General features: G+C 42.1%; 2 protein-coding genes across 6 annotated transcripts in view; one reads left to right on the top strand and one right to left on the bottom strand.

The window, feature by feature from the left end:
- Window positions 1–842: 842 nt before the first annotated feature.
- Window positions 843–16,392, bottom strand: usp16 (ubiquitin specific peptidase 16). 4 transcript variants are annotated; one of them, XM_047017785.1, is made up of 18 exons: window positions 16,309–16,392; window positions 15,813–16,122; window positions 15,535–15,719; window positions 15,323–15,426; window positions 15,104–15,219; window positions 14,754–14,986; window positions 14,569–14,664; window positions 14,338–14,468; window positions 14,161–14,248; window positions 13,983–14,055; window positions 13,725–13,816; window positions 8,009–8,062; window positions 7,710–7,871; window positions 3,818–4,487; window positions 3,556–3,650; window positions 1,723–1,809; window positions 1,491–1,638; window positions 843–1,354 (listed from the first exon to the last, which is right to left on the bottom strand). In XM_047017785.1, the coding sequence occupies exons 2-18, from the start codon at window positions 15,871–15,873 to the stop codon at window positions 1,233–1,235; spliced, it is 2,517 nt and encodes an 838-aa protein (XP_046873741.1). In that variant the 5' UTR covers window positions 15,874–16,122; window positions 16,309–16,392; the 3' UTR covers window positions 843–1,232. The 4 variants fall into 4 exon arrangements, with proteins under 4 accessions (XP_046873741.1, XP_046873742.1, XP_046873740.1 ...); XM_047017786.1 differs by having other exon boundaries at window positions 14,623–14,664; window positions 15,813–16,390; XM_047017784.1 differs by having other exon boundaries at window positions 15,813–16,390.
- A 1,449-nt stretch (window positions 16,393–17,841) lies between these two features.
- Window positions 17,842–20,079, top strand: part of urb1 (URB1 ribosome biogenesis homolog) — a 60,021-nt gene continuing 57,783 nt past the window's right edge. Inside the window, exons 1-9 of one of the 2 annotated variants that reach the window (XM_047017782.1) lie at window positions 17,842–18,081; window positions 18,304–18,443; window positions 18,533–18,684; window positions 18,765–18,894; window positions 19,029–19,125; window positions 19,222–19,307; window positions 19,390–19,515; window positions 19,602–19,729; window positions 19,827–20,022. In XM_047017782.1, coding sequence (XP_046873738.1) covers window positions 17,955–18,081; window positions 18,304–18,443; window positions 18,533–18,684; window positions 18,765–18,894; window positions 19,029–19,125; window positions 19,222–19,307; window positions 19,390–19,515; window positions 19,602–19,729; window positions 19,827–20,022 — 1,182 coding nt within the window. In that variant the 5' untranslated portion in view covers window positions 17,842–17,954. The remainder of the gene's footprint in view (window positions 18,082–18,303; window positions 18,444–18,532; window positions 18,685–18,764; window positions 18,895–19,028; window positions 19,126–19,221; window positions 19,308–19,389; window positions 19,516–19,601; window positions 19,730–19,826; window positions 20,023–20,079) is intronic. The other variant, XM_047017783.1, reaches the window with a different exon arrangement.

Raw genomic sequence — 20,079 nt, forward strand, 5'->3', positions numbered from 1 at the left:
CCAGCATGCGCAACCCACCCTCTCCAGAGGATTGAAAACGCAGCAGCCCGCATGGTCTTCAACCTGACCTTCAGAGCGGTGAACGGGACTGCATTCGACTACATCAAGTCTCTCCTCCAGCCTTACACCCACACCCGCCACCTACAGTCTTCTTCTGACAACCGTCTGGTGGTCCCACTGCTCAAGAGCGTCCGGTCCCAACACAAGCTCTTCTCCTGTCTGGTCCCCCAATGGTGGTATTAACTCCACACCTCCAGAGACACTGACTGTCTCCCCACCTTCAAGAAAAGGCTTAAGACGCACTTGTTCCGGGAGTACAACGGCACTTGATTGATTTGCTGGACCTGATGTTAGTTTCCTCCAGGATCACAATGACTCTTATTGAGAGACTTGTTGCTCTTGGCCGGGTTTCCCAGATTCGTTAAGAAGCTCTTAACGCTCAGAGCGTCTTAGGAGTGTTCTAAGAACGCTTTAAAACGCTCCTAAGAAGCTCTCAGCCTTAAGAGCTTCTTAACGAATCTGGGAAACCCGGCCCTTGTTGGTTAGTTGTAACTGATTTAAAATTATTGTACTCGCTGTGAAATATTTACTGTTTCTACAGGTACACTCTTGCAATTTTTGAGGTTCATGTTGTTAAATTGTAACATGTTTAACATGCTCTTATGGTTCTTCTGGCACTTCGTTTTTTTCACGATGTATGTTTCATGTTTTGGTTACCCGCAATGTTTGGGGCTATCTCGTTGTTATGATCAGTGACCTATGCACTTTTGTAAAGCTCTCTTTTGGAAGTCGCTTTGGATAAAATCGTCTGCTAAATGAATAAATGTAAATAAAAACTAACATTGTCTTTGGAAACTTTAATTTCATATTGACATCTTGTAAATTGCACATCCAATTATATTCAAATATTTATTAAAGTTCCCTGTTTTTTGTCCATAATTTTCTTCTGCTCAAAACCACCAAATTCTTAGCAACTCACATGGTCATTATCCTACTGCAGCTTGATGGGCATGTATCACCCACCCAACAGTAGTCAACTGGAGCCTGTCAATCAAAGGGAGCTTAAACACACTCGTAAGCCGTTTCTATATGAATTTGAAAACAAACTGCACCACTTATCAACCATTCACTCTACACTTAATTCATTCTGACACAATACAGTAAATGCATCGCTCATACTGAGGTTGGCCCTTAGTCTGTCCTTGTATATCTCCCACAGTTCTGTGGAAGAACTATAACAATCTTTCATAGAAAAGGATGTAGGCTTGGGAACTTTGCACTTTGCTCTCCATCACATGTTTCACACTGCTGTCACTGACATGGAACCATGATCCTCTACACGTACCAGCTTCCCCTGAAGGACGGAGAACAAAGCATTCATAAGAAGCCATATAAATGAAGTCTGAATTCTGCATCATGAAATATATACATGTATATGTGTCCATTTTCAAGGACTGGCCTGCCGTCTTATTAGTAGCATGTAACCCTACCTTGGTCAGCCACTCCATTATGTGGGTCTAAAGAGCAATTAAGTTGTGTTTTAACATAAGCCGTGTAATGGCCTGATCTCATTGTTCCGCTGTGCTCCACAATGCCATAGAGACTGTAAAGCACTTGTGTGTCTCCCTCTGTCACACCCTGAAAGAACACAAATAACTGGTTACCACACAGCACTACCCTATTGTTTTATTTCTCAATACTACAATATGTATGACGTTTTACCTTGCAGTTTACGGAACAAAAAGGTGCTAAATCCAGAATCTGAGGGAAGTTGACATGGCGGTTCAGTTTACATACACTGTAGCCAACCTGGAATGGGACAAGATGATTAGTAATCTTATGTATGAATCATATTGTGGGAACCTAGAAAGTTAAACACATGTACTTACAATCTAAACAGCAAACCCCAAGACTTCAAACATTAACCCTTTAAGGAGTAGCATCACAAACATGTGACCGTTTAAAAGGGGGCGCCACAGCGTAACGTCGCACATTTGTGATTCAAATATTCCAATTGAATATTTTCCAATAGACAAACTGTGTGACAAACACTTTAGTATGGCAACACTAGCATGGTTGTAGCATTTCTACGAGTATAATGCAAGGTAACTTAACCCAGCAGCTATAAACTATAACTATAAGCAAATAACTTACTTGTTAAAGAACAAGAAAATATTGAGCACATTTAACAACGGAATTGACAACAGAAAATCTACACACAAAACAAACAAGATGTCAATTATCAATGCCAGCTATGCAACTGTTATTTGTGAATTATTGTTTTTACTAATGCACAGCGCCCGTGATGCAGTTGGTGATAAAGATGTCGGTGAGACACACACAGATTACTGGAATTATAGCTAGCTTGTGCATTATTGTTTAGTGCACAGTGCCTGCGATTAAGCTGGTAATTACAGTTTTTCTCAGAGGTTTGGTATCTAAATTTGACAGATCACAATTTACATTCTTTTTTTTGCGATCAAATATTATAATTTACATTCTCAAAAGTACTTGTTCAACCTTCACATCATCTAGTCACTTAGGCACATCATTCAAGCAATTTCTCACTCTTTTAAACAAATCACCAGTGCTCTGATACATTATGTAGCCAGCAACTGTCTTTAATGCAGATTTTAGATTGATGGTTAGATAGTTGATTGGTCAGATAGAAGACTATTTCATTTTCACAAACTATTTATCAGAGAAAAGCACAACCTTTCAACTTCACAGATAGTGCTTCATCACTGATCTCGCTCTCAGCTCAGCTTAACACTGTTGCCTGTAGTGCAACTCAATGCTATGAATATTGCCTTCTTTTTTAGTGCCGTTTTTATTTCAATAGTCCACAAGCACAGTAGCCATTTTTCTTTGTATTAGCTCAGACATAACAATTACAACTACAATTCTACACTGATGTTAGACCGGGCTGTATGCCCCTTTGAAATATAAGCCGTACAACCACAAAAAAACTGTAAAATCGGGGTACAATCCAGTTTTATTTCCGAAAAAGAAAACGGTAGTCATTTTTCAGAAGTGTTCAGTCGAGTCTTGGTCGACCAAAGAAAATCTTAGTCAGGGACAGCCCTAACATAGATGTTGATCATGTTTTGTCTCGCTCATTGTTACATAATCCAATCAAAAAACATGAACAATGCACTTTAAGTCAGAATTCAACATTGACACACATACAGATAAATCAATCAATCTCGATTGTTTTATGTAAAGGCTGTTGCAGAATCTGTCAGTACGATAACTGTTAGCTGTAATGCTGAATATAAAGTCGGTCTTTCCTAAAGCCCGCCAGAATGCTTACTCCTTGCTGCGTCCTGCACACAGTGGAAGAGAACATTTTTGATCGTGCTTGGTGAATCCCCTATGGTGCGTGCTTAGGCGCTTATGTGAACGTACAAACTGGTACTGCTTTGGGGGGTTGAAAATGTAGTCACCCTATAAATGTTCAAAATCTTTAAGTCTTTAAGACTAAAGTTTGCTGTGTGACGAACAGTTGCTTATGCTAAATATAATTGCATAGAAGACATAACAATTAATATTTACCTGTTGAAACCTCTTTAAGTGTAAAGTAAGTACTGGCGGTGGAGAGGAGATCAGTATTTGCTTCAAGGCATCTGTGTAAACTTTATTCTTGGATCCTAGACAAAGCACAAGACCGATTACACCCATGCATTGATTTACTGATCAGTGCCCAATTTGATTTATTTATTACATACACAATCCATCCCATAGAAAAAAATGTACACACACTTAAACACCCATGACAACACCCATTACAAAAAAGAACTGATCAAATTAATCTAACCTTCTGAGATTTTGTTGCTTAGTTGTCTGGTTGTCCTGGTGCATGCAATGCAGAGCAAACTGTTGTTTTCAGTCAAGTGTTCCACTTCTGTGAACTGAAAGAGGCAGGACTGGACAGAACAATCTTGCTTTTTTAGTGCCATCCTTGAGGCTAGAGTTTGGAAGGCTAGATCTGGGTCATGGTTTACCACTGTGAACTGTTTAGCCGTAGCACTCTCCATGTCCACCTCACCATCTTCAGAATTGTTGAGAGACATGTTCTCCAGGTATTTGGCCAGCTGTTCCTCCCCTTTAACACTTTTAGATGGATCAACATCTTCACCACCTTGTTTAACCTGGGCCAGTTGGTCATCTAACAAACTTTCCTGTTTTCCTGTGTTTTGGTCCTCTGACAAGGCAGTGTTATGGTTGCTGACCACAGATGTGGGGGAAGTTTCATAGTCAACCACTGAGTCTTCCTCCTCTTCTAGCTTGTACTCTAGATCTTTTCCCTGAAGATCTGTCTTTGCTGGTTGATCCTTACTTTTTGGCTCATCTGTTAGGGTCCCACTCTTTACAATTTCCACACTCTCATTGTCAGCATTGTTTGACTGTGTACTCACTGCAGTCTCCTGATCAGTTAGACTGTTTGGCTTGAGCTTCCCTTCAAAATCTTGCTGCCTCCTCGGATTCTGTGGAATGCAATACTGTAATTAAAGCGGTGAATATTGTATCACATCATGTTGTTTAGAAATGTTATTTAGACTATTGTACAATCTCAATTTTTTATATTTAAGATACGAATATGTTTATTGTGTGCACCTTCCTGCCATAGTAAAACTTACATTGCGATTAAAGCTGATTCTGATTCTTATATCAAATGTGTATGCAACAGCTTCATCAAGAAAGAAAGAAAAAAAAACGTTGTGCACAATTCTTAGAGCTTCTAAAATGTAAACGAGCTGGTTATGTAGTATACACAAGTATGCATTTCTGGTTTGCAGTGGGGGGGAAAAGTTAAAGACATCCTAAAATGGTCTAGACAATATTATTCAACATACAAAATTGGAGGACGCAACTGCTGAGAGAAAAGTTCTCAAACATCTGACTCAAGTTTGGTAGAAAATATGAACAAGCCAAAAATTCTTCAGAGAGACTTGTGGTGTGTTGAGAAGACATTTGAGGTTTTTGGGCAAAGTACAGAAAATAAAATCTTCCCTACAGTATAACACGTGGAAATTTAGTAATGTGGAATAGTTGCTTAGCTGCCTCCAACACTGGGTACCTGGAATGTCTTCATGACATTACATTATAATTGGCTGGAAAGTAGCGGGTCATCCTTAAAAATTTGAAATTTACATTCCTTCGAAACTGAGCTTTTCTATGTATATGTTTCTATGTTGCCAAACAGCTCTCAGAGGGCCTTATCAGCGTATACACCTTGTTTTAGGGGACAAAATGGTTCTTTTTGTACTGGAAAAAATCATACATGTTGTGACTTTAAATGTACATTGTATTTATTTACCAAACGCTTTGATCCAACGCAACTTACAACTAGAGAGATGGCATAAGAAAATCTGATCATGACCTAAGTATTTTTTTTGCACAAATCTCCATCCATTGAATGACATGAATAATTGATTGAGTGAACCTTATACATACTTCTAAAAACACTAAAGAATTGTTAAAGACAAAATGGTGGTTGTGTTCTACAGAGTCCAGACTAAAATCCTAAATGGGTGAAGGCACCCTAGCCTGATGTTGTCATACTCATAATTCTAGTCAGAATATGAGTCTGAGAACTCTCCGTTGGGCTTTCACTACAGGGCGTGTTTCAAACGAGCCTGGAAAACAAATGCCTCTTCGCTCAATTGGATAGATCTACAACCAATCAGAGCAACAGAGTATGTGACGTATGTTAAGCACCGCATCGTTGTTGTCAACAGAACTACAGACTTGAAGTATGCTTGAAGAATGAATACAAACGATTTTTGCCGGTGTTGTAAAATTTATTTAAGGGTAGGGAGAGTACTTGTTCACACGGTCAACCTTTTTGAGCGAAACAATAAAGGGCAATGCATATACGAAGTTCTCCGTTTAGGATTACAACTCCATCGGGGCCAGCTGATAAATTAAACTTTTACCGAATCCCGTAGGAAGGACGGCAAAAACATATTTTCCATCGACAAATGCCTTGATTGCGTCTCTCTGTTCCTCTTTCAAAATTAATGCGTTGTCGATGTCTTCTAAAACAGACTCGATGGCAGAATCACAACATCCCAGATCTCCAGAGGTAGCCATGTTTGTTCAAAACGAATTCAATTTAAGCGCTCTTTTGTGACGTGGGTGATTACGTTACTGTTGATCATCTGTCCATCATCGTATAAAGGCCGCCCTGGCAATTTCATTGGTTCGCCCAGATTCTGGTTTTCTGTAGTTGGTCCCCAATACGAGACCCTCCAGACCCAATTTCCCGAACAAATTTCTTTTGGGCGGGGAGAAGTTGGGCTGGCAGCCAGGCTAAAGACACCCTTCCACGCTGGGGGAACTGGAACAGTTTGTACAAGAGTGAGACAACTTTCCGGTTAGGTAGTGAAGAAAGATCACTCATGGCAAAGTTCTACATCGCAGCTAGTAATATTCTCAGGAAAGCTAGTATCTTCTCTTGACTGTTTTACTTTACTGATGATTTCACCAAGGCTAACAGTGCTGAACATTAGCCTACAACAGTTGGACTTTGTTGGTTCAGATGGGGTATGGTTATCAGACATACATGTTGACGTGTTGAAACTTTATTATATTCCTCAAAATCTCTGAAAATATATCACTACATTAACTACTAGTCTAGTATCTATCCCGAGTGTGTGAAAATAACACAGACTAGCTAGTTAGCACAGAATAAAGTTATGTGATTTGACAAGACTGAATTTAAAACTACAAAAAATACACCTGGAACGCCGACAATATCTTCAAAACTGTGCCGTGCCTCCAAATCTATTTTTGTTTGTTTGCTTGTTTTGCTTCACTTGTCAATTCCACATTGGACCACGCAAACGTTTTGCAAAGCTTTAGTGAAAATGAATGGTAAAGCTTTGCATCGCTTAATTTGCTTTCCTGTAGTAGACACAGTGTTACGGTCGCAAAGGATGATGTGTGCAGCTCGCTGCGAGAGTGCACAGGCCTCTGAGCAAGAAGCATGGTGAGCCACTCTACTGCGCAGGTCTGAACGGGCTGGAAGTTCAACATGGTGCTGTCCACTTCTTGGAAGTTTCCATAGAAACCGATGGAACGCCAACTTTGAACAGCTTTGATACTTGGCTTACTTAATAATAGGTCAGTGTGTGAAATAGTCTTTTAAGTTAACATTTTTGAGACGTGTCTATAGACCCCATTGTGTTAAAAAGGCAGCGTGCAGCTTCCATAGTTGCAATCAGGTGCGCTGCTAAGAATGTTGAGCCTTATGAAGAGATTGAAACTCCCCCCTCCATTCTGGTTAAGTTTCTCAAATTTGGTTTGTTCATTTCTCAAATTTTTTAGAAAGTGTTTTGGGGGCCTCCCCCAATGGGGGCCCTGCGACTTTCCCCCACACTAGGATACCGCTGGTTGCAATGCTGGTGGTGTTTTTATTTGTTTAGATAAACATTTTGCTTCATTTTGTAGGGGACGAAAGTGCCCCTGGTGTCCATTTCCAGCTGTCTGTAATCTACCCAGTGCTACATAAATAATGTAATTCTGATTACCAAGATTTACCCAAAAACACAATAGCTAGCTTTGCAGCTTGGCTCCCAATAATAACAAAAGGTAGAAACACAATAGGTGGCATCGCTGCTTGGCACCAAATAATAAGAAAAGCTAGAAACACAATAGGTGGCTTCGTAGCTTCACTGCTTGGCCTGCAAAAGCCACAGCTATACCTTTGCTTGTTTTTTAGCCTGCTTCTTGGCTTTCCTCTGCTGGTACTTGCTGCCAGCGTCAGTGGACATGTCAATCCCATTGGCCAGCCGCATAGAACTGTCTCTGCCCTCCTGGCTTCCCTCACTGCTCTTTGGGGGATTTTTACTGTGAGTCTTGTAAGCCTGTTGAAATTATGATCCCCATTAATCCCCATATTCATTTAATGACAAGCAAAACACAAATTATATTTTAATTCATGGTTTCTTAGTATGCTGTCAAGCTTATGTAAGTAACTAAGCAAACCTGAGAAAAGCCTTACCTCATCTGAGACTGGAAGAGAAAGATCCAGGAACATCTCTGTGACAAATGACACCTGAAACAAAAATAACCTTTAAAGGGCCTGTTTTCTTTCAAATGTAACAGCAAGGTGCTCTGAGATCAAAACAAAAACATTAATAACTTCTCAAATTAAACATGTCATACGTTTCTATTTATTTTCTATAACTATTCAGATACAATTTTATTAGTGTGTGAATAACACATGTAAAAACAACTGTGTGAATGGAGCATTGGGGGATTTTAGTGAGCTATTTGGGCCTGCTTTACATTTACATTTGGTCATTTAGCAGACGCACTTATCCAGAGCGACTTACAGTAAGTACAGGGACATTCCCCCGAGGCAAGTAGGGTGAAGTGCCTTGCCCAAGGACACAACGTCATTTGGCTCAGCCGGGAATCGAACTGGCGACCTTCAGATTACTAGCACGATTCCCCACCGCGCAGCCACCTGACTTTTGAGAGCAGTCTTTTGATACAGGGTGGAATTTAGGGCTGCACGATTATGGCCAAAATGATAATCACGATTATTTTGATCAATATTGATATCACGATTAATTATCACGATTATTTGTTGATTTTAACCTAATCAAATTTGATTGTCACAATGCATTGTACCTGCAAAATGGATGTGAATAAAAATAAAACTCAAAATATACAATCAATAAAAAACGATCTCCGTCCACACTAGCGTTTTCATATCGTTTTCCAAATGTTTGCCGTCCACACTAACACGGGTAAATGACAATCTTTGTCATGATTACGCCACTCCTGCCCCTGCCTCCCGCCACGGTGCCCTGTTTACATACTTCTCTGGCAATGATATTTGGTGTTTTAAAATTGTCCCACCAGCTAGCTGTTCAGCCAGGTCTCACCCAGAATCGCCGCTCTATGTTTGGTTTAAACCGTCTTCTCTACCTTGTCCCCCTATCGTTCAGGCACACAGAGTACAACACTCGCCTACTACGTAGGAGTAGCGCGTATCTACCTGAAATATTGCATATGTACAATATGTATTACATATGTCCGTCCGTCATCTGCCGCTTGTCCGGGGATCGGGTCGCGGGGGCAGGGACCTAAGCATGGAGGCCCAGACTTCCCTCTCCCCGGCCACTTCCACCAGCTCTTCCTGGGGGACCCCGAGGCGTTCCCAGGCCAGCCGAGAGACCCAGTCCCTCCAGCGTGTCCTGGGTCTTCCCCGGGGCCTCTTTCCAGTGGGACGTGCCCGGAACACCTCACCAGGGAGGCGTCCAGGAGGCATCCTAATCAGATGCCCGAGCCACCTCAGCTGGCTCCTCTTGACGCGGAGGAGCAGCGGTTCTACTCTGAGCCCCTCCCGGATGACCGAGCTTCTCACCCTATCTCTAAGGGAGAGCCCGGACACCCTGCGGAGAAAGCTCATTTCGGCCGCTTGTATTCGCGATCTCGTTCTTTCGGTCACTACCCATAATTCGTGACCATAGGTGAGGGTAGGAACGTAGATCGACTGGTAAATAGAGAGCTTCGCCTTTCGACTCTGCTCCTTCACTACAACGGAACGATGCAGAGCCCGCATTACTGCGGACGCCGCACCGATCCGCCTGTCGACCTCGCGCTCCATTCTTCCCTCACTCGTGAACAAGACCCCGAGATACTTGAACTCCTCTGCTTGGTTCAGGATCTCCTCCCCGACCCGGAGATGGCACTCCACCCTTTTCCGGTCGATTACCATGGCCTCAGATTTGGAGGTGCTGATTCGCATCCCAGCCGCTTCACATTCGGTTGCGAACCGCTCCAGTGAGAGCTGAAGGTCACGGCCCGATGAAGCCAACAGGACCACATCATCCGCAAAAAGCAGCGACCCGATCCTGAGGTCACCAAACCGGACCCTCTCAACACCGTGGCTGCGCCTAGAAATTCTGTTCATATAGGTAATGAACAGAATCGGTGACCTAGGGCAGCCCTGGCGGAGTCCAACCCTCACTGGAAACAAGTTCGACTTACTACCGGCAATTACATATGTATGCGTTTTTAAATTTTCTCGGGCTAGTGTGGACGGGGCCTAAGCTGCGTGGTGCAGGGAACATCTCGTGATCAGACATTAGGTGTATTCAACTCCATGACTGCCTCAGCCTAACATCATTGGTGCCGACATGAATGACAATATTCTCATACCTATCGTCAGTGCGTGCGCCATGTGCCTTAGCTTGGGCATTTGCCTTAGCCCTAGTGCTAGCCAGCACCCTAAGATTAGCTTCTATGTCGGTAGCTCTGGCCCCAGGTACACAGTAAACTGTCGCTGGTCCCTCCAATCTAATGTTACGAGTGATGGAGTCACCGATCACTAACGTCTGAGGAGTCCCACTCCCACCATGCTGCAAAGGTGAAACCGGTGGGGCTAATCTTGAGTATAAGCTCACTTATAGCCTGAAGGACTTCGACTTCCTGCTACGTCGAGATCCAGCCAAACACAGCGGGGAAGGCCCAACAGCACCGGCTGTAGATGACCAGCGCAGCCGATGGAGATAGCGGACAAGGCGGCGTTGCGGAAAAAGAGGGGGGCTACATGCTAGGCTAAAAGCTAGGGCTACTCGACCACCAGTACCTAGCCTGCTGCTAGCTAATGTACGCTCTCTTGAACACAAGATGGATGAGCTGAGAACCAAGATTACAATCCAGCGTGAACTGAGAAAATGCTGTGCTCTTATTTTCACGTAAACCTAGCTTTCGGACAGCATTCCCGACTTGGCCATCCAGCTTGCAACACACAGTCTACCATGGGGACGGTACAGTACAGCAGCCTCGGGAAAGATGAGAGGCGGCGGCGTCTGTGTCTATGTGAACAACAGATGGGGCTCGGACGTACAGGTGGTTGAAAGACACTGCTCGGCCAGTATTGAACTGCTGATGGTGAAATGCAAACCCTTCTACCTGCCAAGAGAGTACAGTGCAGTGTTTATACTGGCTGTTTACATCCCACCAAGAGCGGACTCCGCTACTGCACTGGGGCTGCTGCATGACGTCATCTGTAAACACAAGACTGGACACCCGGACGCTGATTGCTGGAGTCGGTGATTTCAACCATCGTAACCTTAAGAGTGTCCTCCCGAAATACCATCAACACGTGAATTTTACGACAAGGGAAAATAACACTCTGGATCATGTTTACAGCAACGTGAAGGGAGCCTACAGGGCTGCGCCCAGGCCACACTTTGAACAGTCCGACCACATCTCAGTGTACAGACAACGCCTCAAGCAAGCAGCCCCAGTAAGTAAACTGTTAAGTGTGGAATGAAGAAACTGAACTGGTGCTTCAGGACTGCTTTGGGAGTACAGACTGGGGCATGTTTAGAACTGCAGCTTTGAAGGAAAACTCTACAGTGGACCTAGAGGAATATGCGTCCAGTGTAACGGGCTACATCAGTACGTGTGGAGAACATTGTGCCCACAAAGCGCTGCTGGACTTACCCATTTACATTTACATTTAGTCATTTTGGCAGACGCTCTTATCCAGAGCGACTTACAGTAAGTACAGAGACATTCCCCCGAGGCAAGTAGGGTGAAGTGCCTTGCCCAAGGACACAACATCATGTTGCGCGGCGGGGAATCGATCCGGCAACCTTCTGATTACTAGCCCGACTCCCTCACCGCTCAGCCATCTGACTCACCCGAACCAAAAACCCTGGATTAACTGTGAAGGTCAGTCCATGCTATGTGCCCACTTCACTGCATTTGCCTCAGACAACGCTGAGGATTACAAGAAGGCCAGACTCACCATTCACTGTAACAACAGCAGAGGTGCATACAGTTGTGAGGAGAACAAACCCACGGAAGGCATCTGGCCCAGATAACATGTGCCCTCAGGGCCTGTTCATCAGAACTGGCTGATGTGCTTGCTGACATTTACAATCTGTCACTAGCACTAGCTCATGTGCCCACCTGCTTCAAGTCCACAACCATCGTGCCCCTCCAAAAGAAAAACATTGTGACCTGCCTAAATGACTATTGCCCCGTTGCACTCACCCCAATTGTGATGAAGTGTTTCGAGAGGATAGTCATGACCCTCATCAAAAAGGCACCCCAACACCGTAGACCGGCTGCAGTTTGCGTATCGCCAGAACCGGTCCACTGACGATGCAGTGAACATTGTCATCCACACAACCCTCACGCACTTAGAGGGCAATGACACCTATGCAAGACTCCCCTTCATACACTTCACCTCAGCCTTCAATACAGTTATCCCACACAAACTTTCAGTAAAACTCCACACTCTGTGTCTGACACCAGACCTCTGCAACTGGGGGCTGAACGTCTTATCAGGCAGACCCCAACCGCACTTCCAATACAAGAAATGTGAGCACAGGGACCCCCCAGGGCTGTGTACTGAGTCCCCTGCTGTATACCCTCTTCACTGTTTGGCCTCCCAGGAAAACACCATCATCAAACACCATCATCAAAAAGTTTGAAGATGACACTACGGTCATTGGAATGATCACTGGTGGGGCTGAGACATCGTACAGAAGAAAGGTGGAGGAACTTGTGGCCTGGTGTCAAAATAATAATCTCTCCCTGAACACAAACAAGACCAAGGAGATGATTATCGACCCAAGGAGGAAGAAGGTGCAGCAGACACCACTGTACATGGGTGAGACCGAGGTGGAAAGGGTGAAAACCTTTAAATTCCTTGGAACACACATCAGCGAGGACCTCACCTGGTTTCACAACACACTCCGGATCATGAAAAAGGCCCAGCAGAGGCTGTACTTCCTGAGAAGGCTATTTGGCATGCCAAACAAAATTCTCAGCAACTTTTACAGAGGCACGGTCGAGAGCGTCCTTACCACATCAATCATAGTGTTGTATGGATACTGCACTGCCCAGGACAGGAAGGCACTCCAGCGTGTGATCAAAACAGCACAGTTCATGTCAGGAGCAGCCTTCCCCTCACTACAGGACATTTATTCCACCAGGGTCACCAGGCGAGCCCACAATATTTTCAAGGACAGAACACACAAGCATACACAGACTCTTCTCGCTGCTGCCATCAGGCAGACATTACAGGACTCTGAAATCCAGAACAAAGAGAGTAACAAGCTGTTTCTACCCGCAGGCCGTCAGGCTGATTAACAGCTCCCTCACAAGGCACTTCCCCATCCCCCCACTACATAACGAAAACAGCCCCACTACACACAAGCATACACAGACACACTGAACTATGACTTATATCTATATTTGCAAACCTCACAATTTAAACACTCAGGAAATTGTAATTTCATTTATGTGCCTTGTTTAAATATATTTTATTCTGACTGTATATTTGTTCTCTCTTTTTAGTGTTTTCTTTATTTTAATTATGTGGAAGGAGGACATTGCGCTATAAGAATATCATTGTACGGACTAACATTGTTCAACCTTCTACATGACAATAAATATCTTGAATTTTGAAATAATTAACAACTAACAACACGGAAATGGATGACAAATGGACAAAGGCAAGTTCATTTTCCAACCTTGCCTTTTGTTTCATACAAGAAGCGCCATCTAGCGACAATTACGTGTCAGTAACAACGTCCCTGTCTGTAGACTTGCAGTCCAACTTGACCCCTAACGGCGCTATACATAGCAAAAAATGGCTTGCTACTTCTAGTGTTAAATAAAGATGACATCTATGGTAGAAATGTATTCTTATATGGATATCTTTCAGTAGTTTCAATACACACCGTTTTACACTGTTGACACATTATAGTGCTCGTCATTTCCCCTCCAAACACCTGGTCAATGGCGTTGTTGGGAAATCCGTTCCTTTCATAATCTAAAAACAATTATAGTCCATAATTATGCATTAGTGGTATGGATATTATGATTTACATCCACAAAATATGGCATGTCAAGGAATCTTTAACAACAATGGTTGTAATGAATACATCATGGAAATGTCAAGAATGATGAAATAATTGTGTTCTTCATTAAGTTCTTACCCGTAATCAGGGTTTTTGATGATTCTACATCCCCTGCTTTTTTTAAAGATGCCAATATTCCTGAACTTACTCTCTAGAAACAAATGTATAAAATGTGATTGCCATAGGTGACCTTATTAGACTTCATAGGGAATTGTTAAAGTAAAACAAGGTCTATCTTTAGATGCAGATAGCATACTTTAATCTCCTCGGCTCTCATTCCATCCAGCATATAACGCAGAAGTTCATGGCTATCTTGCTGCTGACATCCTTTAAATCTTCCTGCCCTGGGGATTGAGGAGAACATACAAGATGCAAAATTCCAGATGATGTCAATTTCAAGGCAGATTGACAAAACAAATGTGAATGTGCTCACTTTTTGCAAACTTGTGTGAACAGTTCCCTTGGGGTGACAACCTGTTTCCTGGACAACTGGATCTCATGGAGAAATTCACACATGGCCAGTGTAAGTGATCCCGGTTGCTCCAATTGCACCAGGATAGGGTCCTAAAAATGTCAATGTCAACACCAATAATGTTTATTAATTAATGACTCCAAAACTAACCAAACCGACACTGAATAAAATGCAAATATATGTATAACACACGAGATCAGATGAAACAGCACATGGTATTGTGAGACCAATCTTCTCTTTTGCCACCTTGTTAAGGATTTGCCTCAAAAGCCGTGTCTGAGAAAGGTTCTGCAAGACCAGAAACGGACAAAATGTTAGCTATTTATGTGTGAATCTTTGTGAATAAATTTGAGTAAGAATACATCAAAATTCCTTACCTGAACAACTGCATTAAAGAAACATGTGTTTCCTAGGTTACTGAGTCCCTTGACTGATCCAACACTACCGTCTTTGGCAACTCCCTGGCTCTGCCCTTTCATACCACTGTCTTTCTTCACATTTTTCTTCTGCTTGAATATGTTCTCCTCATCCTCTTGGTTTTTCTCCATGCCCGTGCCTGGCTGCTTTATCTCTTGTGTTTCTTTCATCATGCTGTCACCCAACTCTACTTCTGCAAAAGTCAAATAAGATGTTCACTTTGCTCCATTTGTTGTATGCCATGTTACCACAATAACTATAACCTGGTTGAGCAGTAGACCTGATGTTAATGTAGCAAACTTGGATTTACTTCTCTGTGGCAATGTCTTGCACGGTTTTGATGAAACTTGCTTTTTAACACAGGTCACCAGTTGAGCTAAATTCCCTGTCCTAGAATACTTGATTTCATCATCACAGATGTAACACCTAAGGAAGATCAGTACATATTACTTCATTAGTAATTCACTTGGCCTAACCAATTCCTTAACATTCACCTTATTGACTAAAATAGTGTGCAATCTGTACTCACCAAACACACCAGATCTCCAAATTAACCACTAGACAATGTTGATCTGAGCGAGGCTTCTCATAGTGTTTTATAGCATGCTGGTTTTCTGAGTTTCGTCCACACCCCTATAAGATCAATACATTGATAGCTGAATAATTCAAGAGTAAAACATAGAATAGTTACTATTCTGTCATGTTTTTGCCATGCAGTTTATTAGGCTAATAGGGGCTTACTCTGTTTCCACATTTAAGGCACATCCATATTGTGGGAGTTTCCCTATCCTCTCTGTCCCCCAACTGAACTTCTGTTGTGTAATCTTCATCTTTACAGTCCTGGCAGGTGTTCAAGTACAAATCTCTTGGAAGTCTCTTGAGGATATTTCGGTCTATGCCCTTCCTAATGTGGCAGCAAACTGGAGCTGTCATGAGGTAGAGAACATTATATTACTTTTCTACTCAAACAAAGTTCTGCTAATAAAGTTGACCTCTCCAGAGAAGGACTTTGACTTTACCTGTCAGGTCAACATCATTGTCCTCCACGGGGCTTTTGTCCTTTTGACGTTTCTTACCCATATTGAATAAAATACAAATCTCGGGCAAAACCAAATTAGTAAAAATGGTATGGTTATCGAAAGGTGACCAAGACCGAACAGTTTGGTGGGTCTATAGGTATAAAACGTTTTGAAAGTGCATCATCACTAATGTGTTAACCAAGGACAAGTTAGCTGATAGCCTAAGTCTCTAACGTTACACCACAGTCTCTCGTCACACTAGCCTATGATCTTGAACAATTAAACAAGATGACAACCCTCTCCAGCGGACCTGTAATGGTGAAGCAAAACATTTTCTGAGTTGGTTTTCATAAAACCTCGAAGATTTTCAATAGATTACATGCTAAACTACAGCTGTTTATAATTCATAGCAACAATATATCAAAAAACGTAACTTAATAAAATTCAACCACAACAAGAATACAACGTGTGAATCTAAGAATAAAGAACGTCACACCAGAGCCTGTTTAAGGACATTCTCTGGTCACACTCATCTGTACTTCCGCTGTTGTTTCTTCTTCGTGTGTTTACCGCACAATCAGCACATTACCAGAGCCTGTTTAAGGAGAGCCTGCCCACTCCCTATTAATCCCCATTGTACCGAATTTTGTTGCAGTTCCACCAGAGTTCCACTGGGAGTGATCGCGGTCGAGTGCATGTTGAATGGGAGTCTATGGAGCTAAACGGCTAAATTTGCCTCTTTCGCCTGATTGTTGTTGATAAATCTCAGATTTGATTATAGTTTTTGCATGATCAACATGGATTACAGGTCAAAAGTTGAATGAACGAGTACTTATGTCCTTTCGATTTCTTACAGGGTAAGTCGTTGTTGCCCATAACACGCTAGCATTCTGCTAACGGATGTTGATTGGTTAGTGAAGGACTGACTAAGACCAGAAATCCCGCTTGATGGCATCCGAAGCAGAACCAGAATGTCAGAGCATTAGCAACATTAGCAACAACATTAGCAAGCCAAAACTCTTTCTAGCATGTGTATTGACAGGGAGAGCCTAACCTGTCAGCTGTGTTGTCCATGCCTCGAGAGTAAAGTGGAAGTAACCAGAGCTTGTCGTCAAGCAGTAACTCTGGTCGTACGATGTGTATGACGTCAATGCCATTTTCAAAGGCTTTTTAGAACAGAAAGGCGACTTAAAAAAAAATCTAACACCCAGTGGTGTGTATTTTTTTTGTCTCCCCTTTCGATTTCAGAATTCAAATTACTAGACAAAAAATTATATCCTGAGAAAAGTGGATTTTGAGGGGTATAGCTCCATAGACCTCCATTCATTCTGCACTCGACCGTTAGCGCCTTCATATGGAACTTGAGTGGAACTGCAACCAGTTCAGAACCCGGAAGTTTCCCGAGAGTGGGAGTTCTCTCTTTATTAGACATTCTCTGACATTACTGCCATCCATCGTTATTGTGGCGAAGAAAACCCGTTTGAGCGATTTCCTGGTTTATTCGTTATTCCAGGGGAATGAAATAAATGACAGAAATACTGAAAATAAAGGCCAACATTATTTGCCGATTCAAGTTTTTTTACTCAAGGTTACCGTGTAGCCCGTGAAAAACTGGCCTCTTTAGCCAATTTGCCTTCAAAATAAGTAAGGCATGTGCCAAAACATGTTATTATTAACATAATTTATATTAATATACACTATTTGACTCGGTTCTAGTTTGACTTGGTTCCAGTGTTCCCGTTTCCCGTTAGGACTATGATTGGAATACACACTTCTTACACATCTAGATCGAGATAATGTTGTGAACATGACAACAATAATTGTTTGTTTTGTGTAATATTTTGTCATTTGGTGTCAAGTTGATGTGTAGAGTTTAGCAAAAATAGTCTATTATTTAAAAGAGAGTGCTTTTGCAATAGTAGTAATAATAATAAAATAATAATTAAAAAAAAAACATCCAAGGGAATGTGCCTAACTCTACGGAATGTGCATAAGACTGCCTCACAGACTCCAACACAGCAGGTGGCAGTGTGTGCAGTTGGATGTTGTCTACCGACCAAAACCGAAGTAGAACTAACACGTGTGTGATGGTCCAACACACTGTACATTTAACATTGACTGTCGACTTCGTCTACAAAAACCATGGCGAAAAAACGACCCAGCAAAGATTCAGAGGAGCCGAATATTCAATTAAAGAAAGTAAAAGAATCCGAATTTAATGGAACGGTTTTTAAAGCCTTTCTGAGAGAGCCCGCAAAAGCAATGTTTGGTGAGAGTGTTGCTTGCAAGCTACATGCGTATTACCTGACTCGTACCTACAATACTGTAGCTTTTATGTAACCACAAAACTTTTGTATCCGTTGATTCTTGATAATTTATTTTACATTATAAAAATGTCATGGAGCAGGTATGTCTAAAACTACCATTAGGTATAAACATGCATACTTGCTAAATTGACATGAAAAATCCCCCCCCCCTGCTTCTTGTATAGGTCTTGAGACATTCATATTAAAAGCGAAACAACTGCCATGCCCTGACCTGTACGATGTTGTTGAAGGGTACATAAAGATTTCAATGGAATGCTCAGAAATCTTTTACTTACTTGAGGGAGAAAAGCACACTGAGAATGAGGTATGTGAACTACAACCTGAATTTTAGTCGTCACGGTCAAGTTAGGTCAAAATAAGCACATTGTTAAAATATTGTATTTTTATCAACAGATGATCCTTATCTTCCAGACCTTGGAAATGATCCTACTGAGAACAGCCAGTGATCTTAATCACTTCAGTATGGTTGGCAATACTATAGTGAAGAAAACAGTGTCTACTCACATGAAACTCATACAAAGCTCTCTTCACTCAGGCAACCACAGGTATGGATTCTTCAGAGACATCAATGATAAGTGGCACATATCTCCTCTTTTATGTAAATTTTGTTTTCCCTCAATGACAGGTTTGTTCGGCGGTGCCTCTGTTTCCTGTCTGCCATGGTGTCTCAGGGCCCAGACGCAGCCCGAGAGGTTTTCCGGCACTTTCAATTCAACAAAAGCCTGAATGGACTTGCTAGAAGACGAGATAAGATGGTTAGATACTTACAATTATTGGATCCTAATGTTTTCAGTCTCGGTGGGGTACTTTGTCATGTAGGATATACATTAACTTAATAAGAATTTAAAATACTGTTTTTACTAGTGATTAAATTAATGTCTCCATACAGGGAAGACCTGATGTCCGAATGGCTTTTATACAGTTTGCCCTGTCGTTTTTGGTATCTGGGGATAATGGAACAATTGGACAGTTACTAGAGATTAAGGGTACAATTTAAGTCACATTTTAATATTCTAATTTATAATCAGGCCTCTGGGACTTAAATGTTCTCATTGATATCGTAATATTGTTGTTTTTCTCAGATTTCCTGCCGGATATTGTAAACTCTGGACTGAAAGAGGACAGGATATCCATTGTCAACCTGATCTTGTCTACTCTGCAGACTAGAGTTAGTGACTAAAATTGCCATAAACTTTTGATTTCTATGAGTTGGAGTTGTTACTAACTGATCCTGTTATCTTTTGATGCAGGTTGTGCAGAACAAGGCAATCAGCAAGACACAAAAAGTGCGCTTCTTTAGCCCATCTGTGTTATCCAATTTAGCGTCATTGTACAGATGGAATGGGATTGTGGATGCAAGCACAGGAGAGAGCAAGGTTATATGTCTACAAAATTTCTCTTACACTTCATAATATGCCTAAAGAGTCACTTGTTTATATGTGTACTTGTATATGATTTGCAGGAAGCAGGAAATCAAGAGTCTGGGAAAATGGTTGTGCGCCAAATAGTTCACAATTTCCTCATTGACTTGTGTTGCTCTCGTAAACATGGAATAAGTTTCTATGACCCCAGCTTTGGAATAATTGGCAGGTAAGGAATGGATCTGCTTAAATACCCCCCCCCCCCCCCCCCCCCCCCATCATCCACTCCTTCTCCATGTTGAGCCAAGGTTGTTCTCTGTTTTTAGGGCTGGGAACATTGTTCTGCTGCAGTTCTTGGTGGGGCTAAAAAAAGCCACAGAGGATGAGCTTGTTGCAGAGCTTGTGGCCAAGACACTAAAAGTCAGTCCTGACATTCTTCCTCGATATTTTAAGGAAAGTCAGTATTCCTTCACTCCCCGTGTCAAGAATGCTTGGCAGGACAACATGACTCTACTAAATATGGTGAATGTTGCCCATTTGTTTGAATTAAGACTAGGTAGTCACTATTATTTATTGAAC

The sequence above is a fragment of the Hypomesus transpacificus genome, unplaced genomic scaffold (assembly GCF_021917145.1).
Source record: "Hypomesus transpacificus isolate Combined female unplaced genomic scaffold, fHypTra1 scaffold_65, whole genome shotgun sequence".
Taxonomy (NCBI): Eukaryota; Metazoa; Chordata; class Actinopteri; order Osmeriformes; family Osmeridae; genus Hypomesus; species Hypomesus transpacificus.

What these genes read in the sequence shown, in the direction of transcription:
- usp16 (XM_047017785.1), bottom strand. Translation starts at nt 15,873, where the DNA reads ATGGGTAAGAAACGTCAAAAGGACAAAAGCCCCGTGGAGGACAATGAT. An exon ending in ACTTAAAGAGGTTTCAACAG is followed by an intron (nt 1,810 to 3,555) that starts GTAAATATTAAT and finishes GTCCCATTCCAG; the next exon opens with GTTGGCTACAGTGTATGTAA. An exon ending in TAATGGAGTGGCTGACCAAG is followed by an intron (nt 1,355 to 1,490) that starts GTAGGGTTACAT and finishes TCCGTCCTTCAG; the next exon opens with GGGAAGCTGGTACGTGTAGA.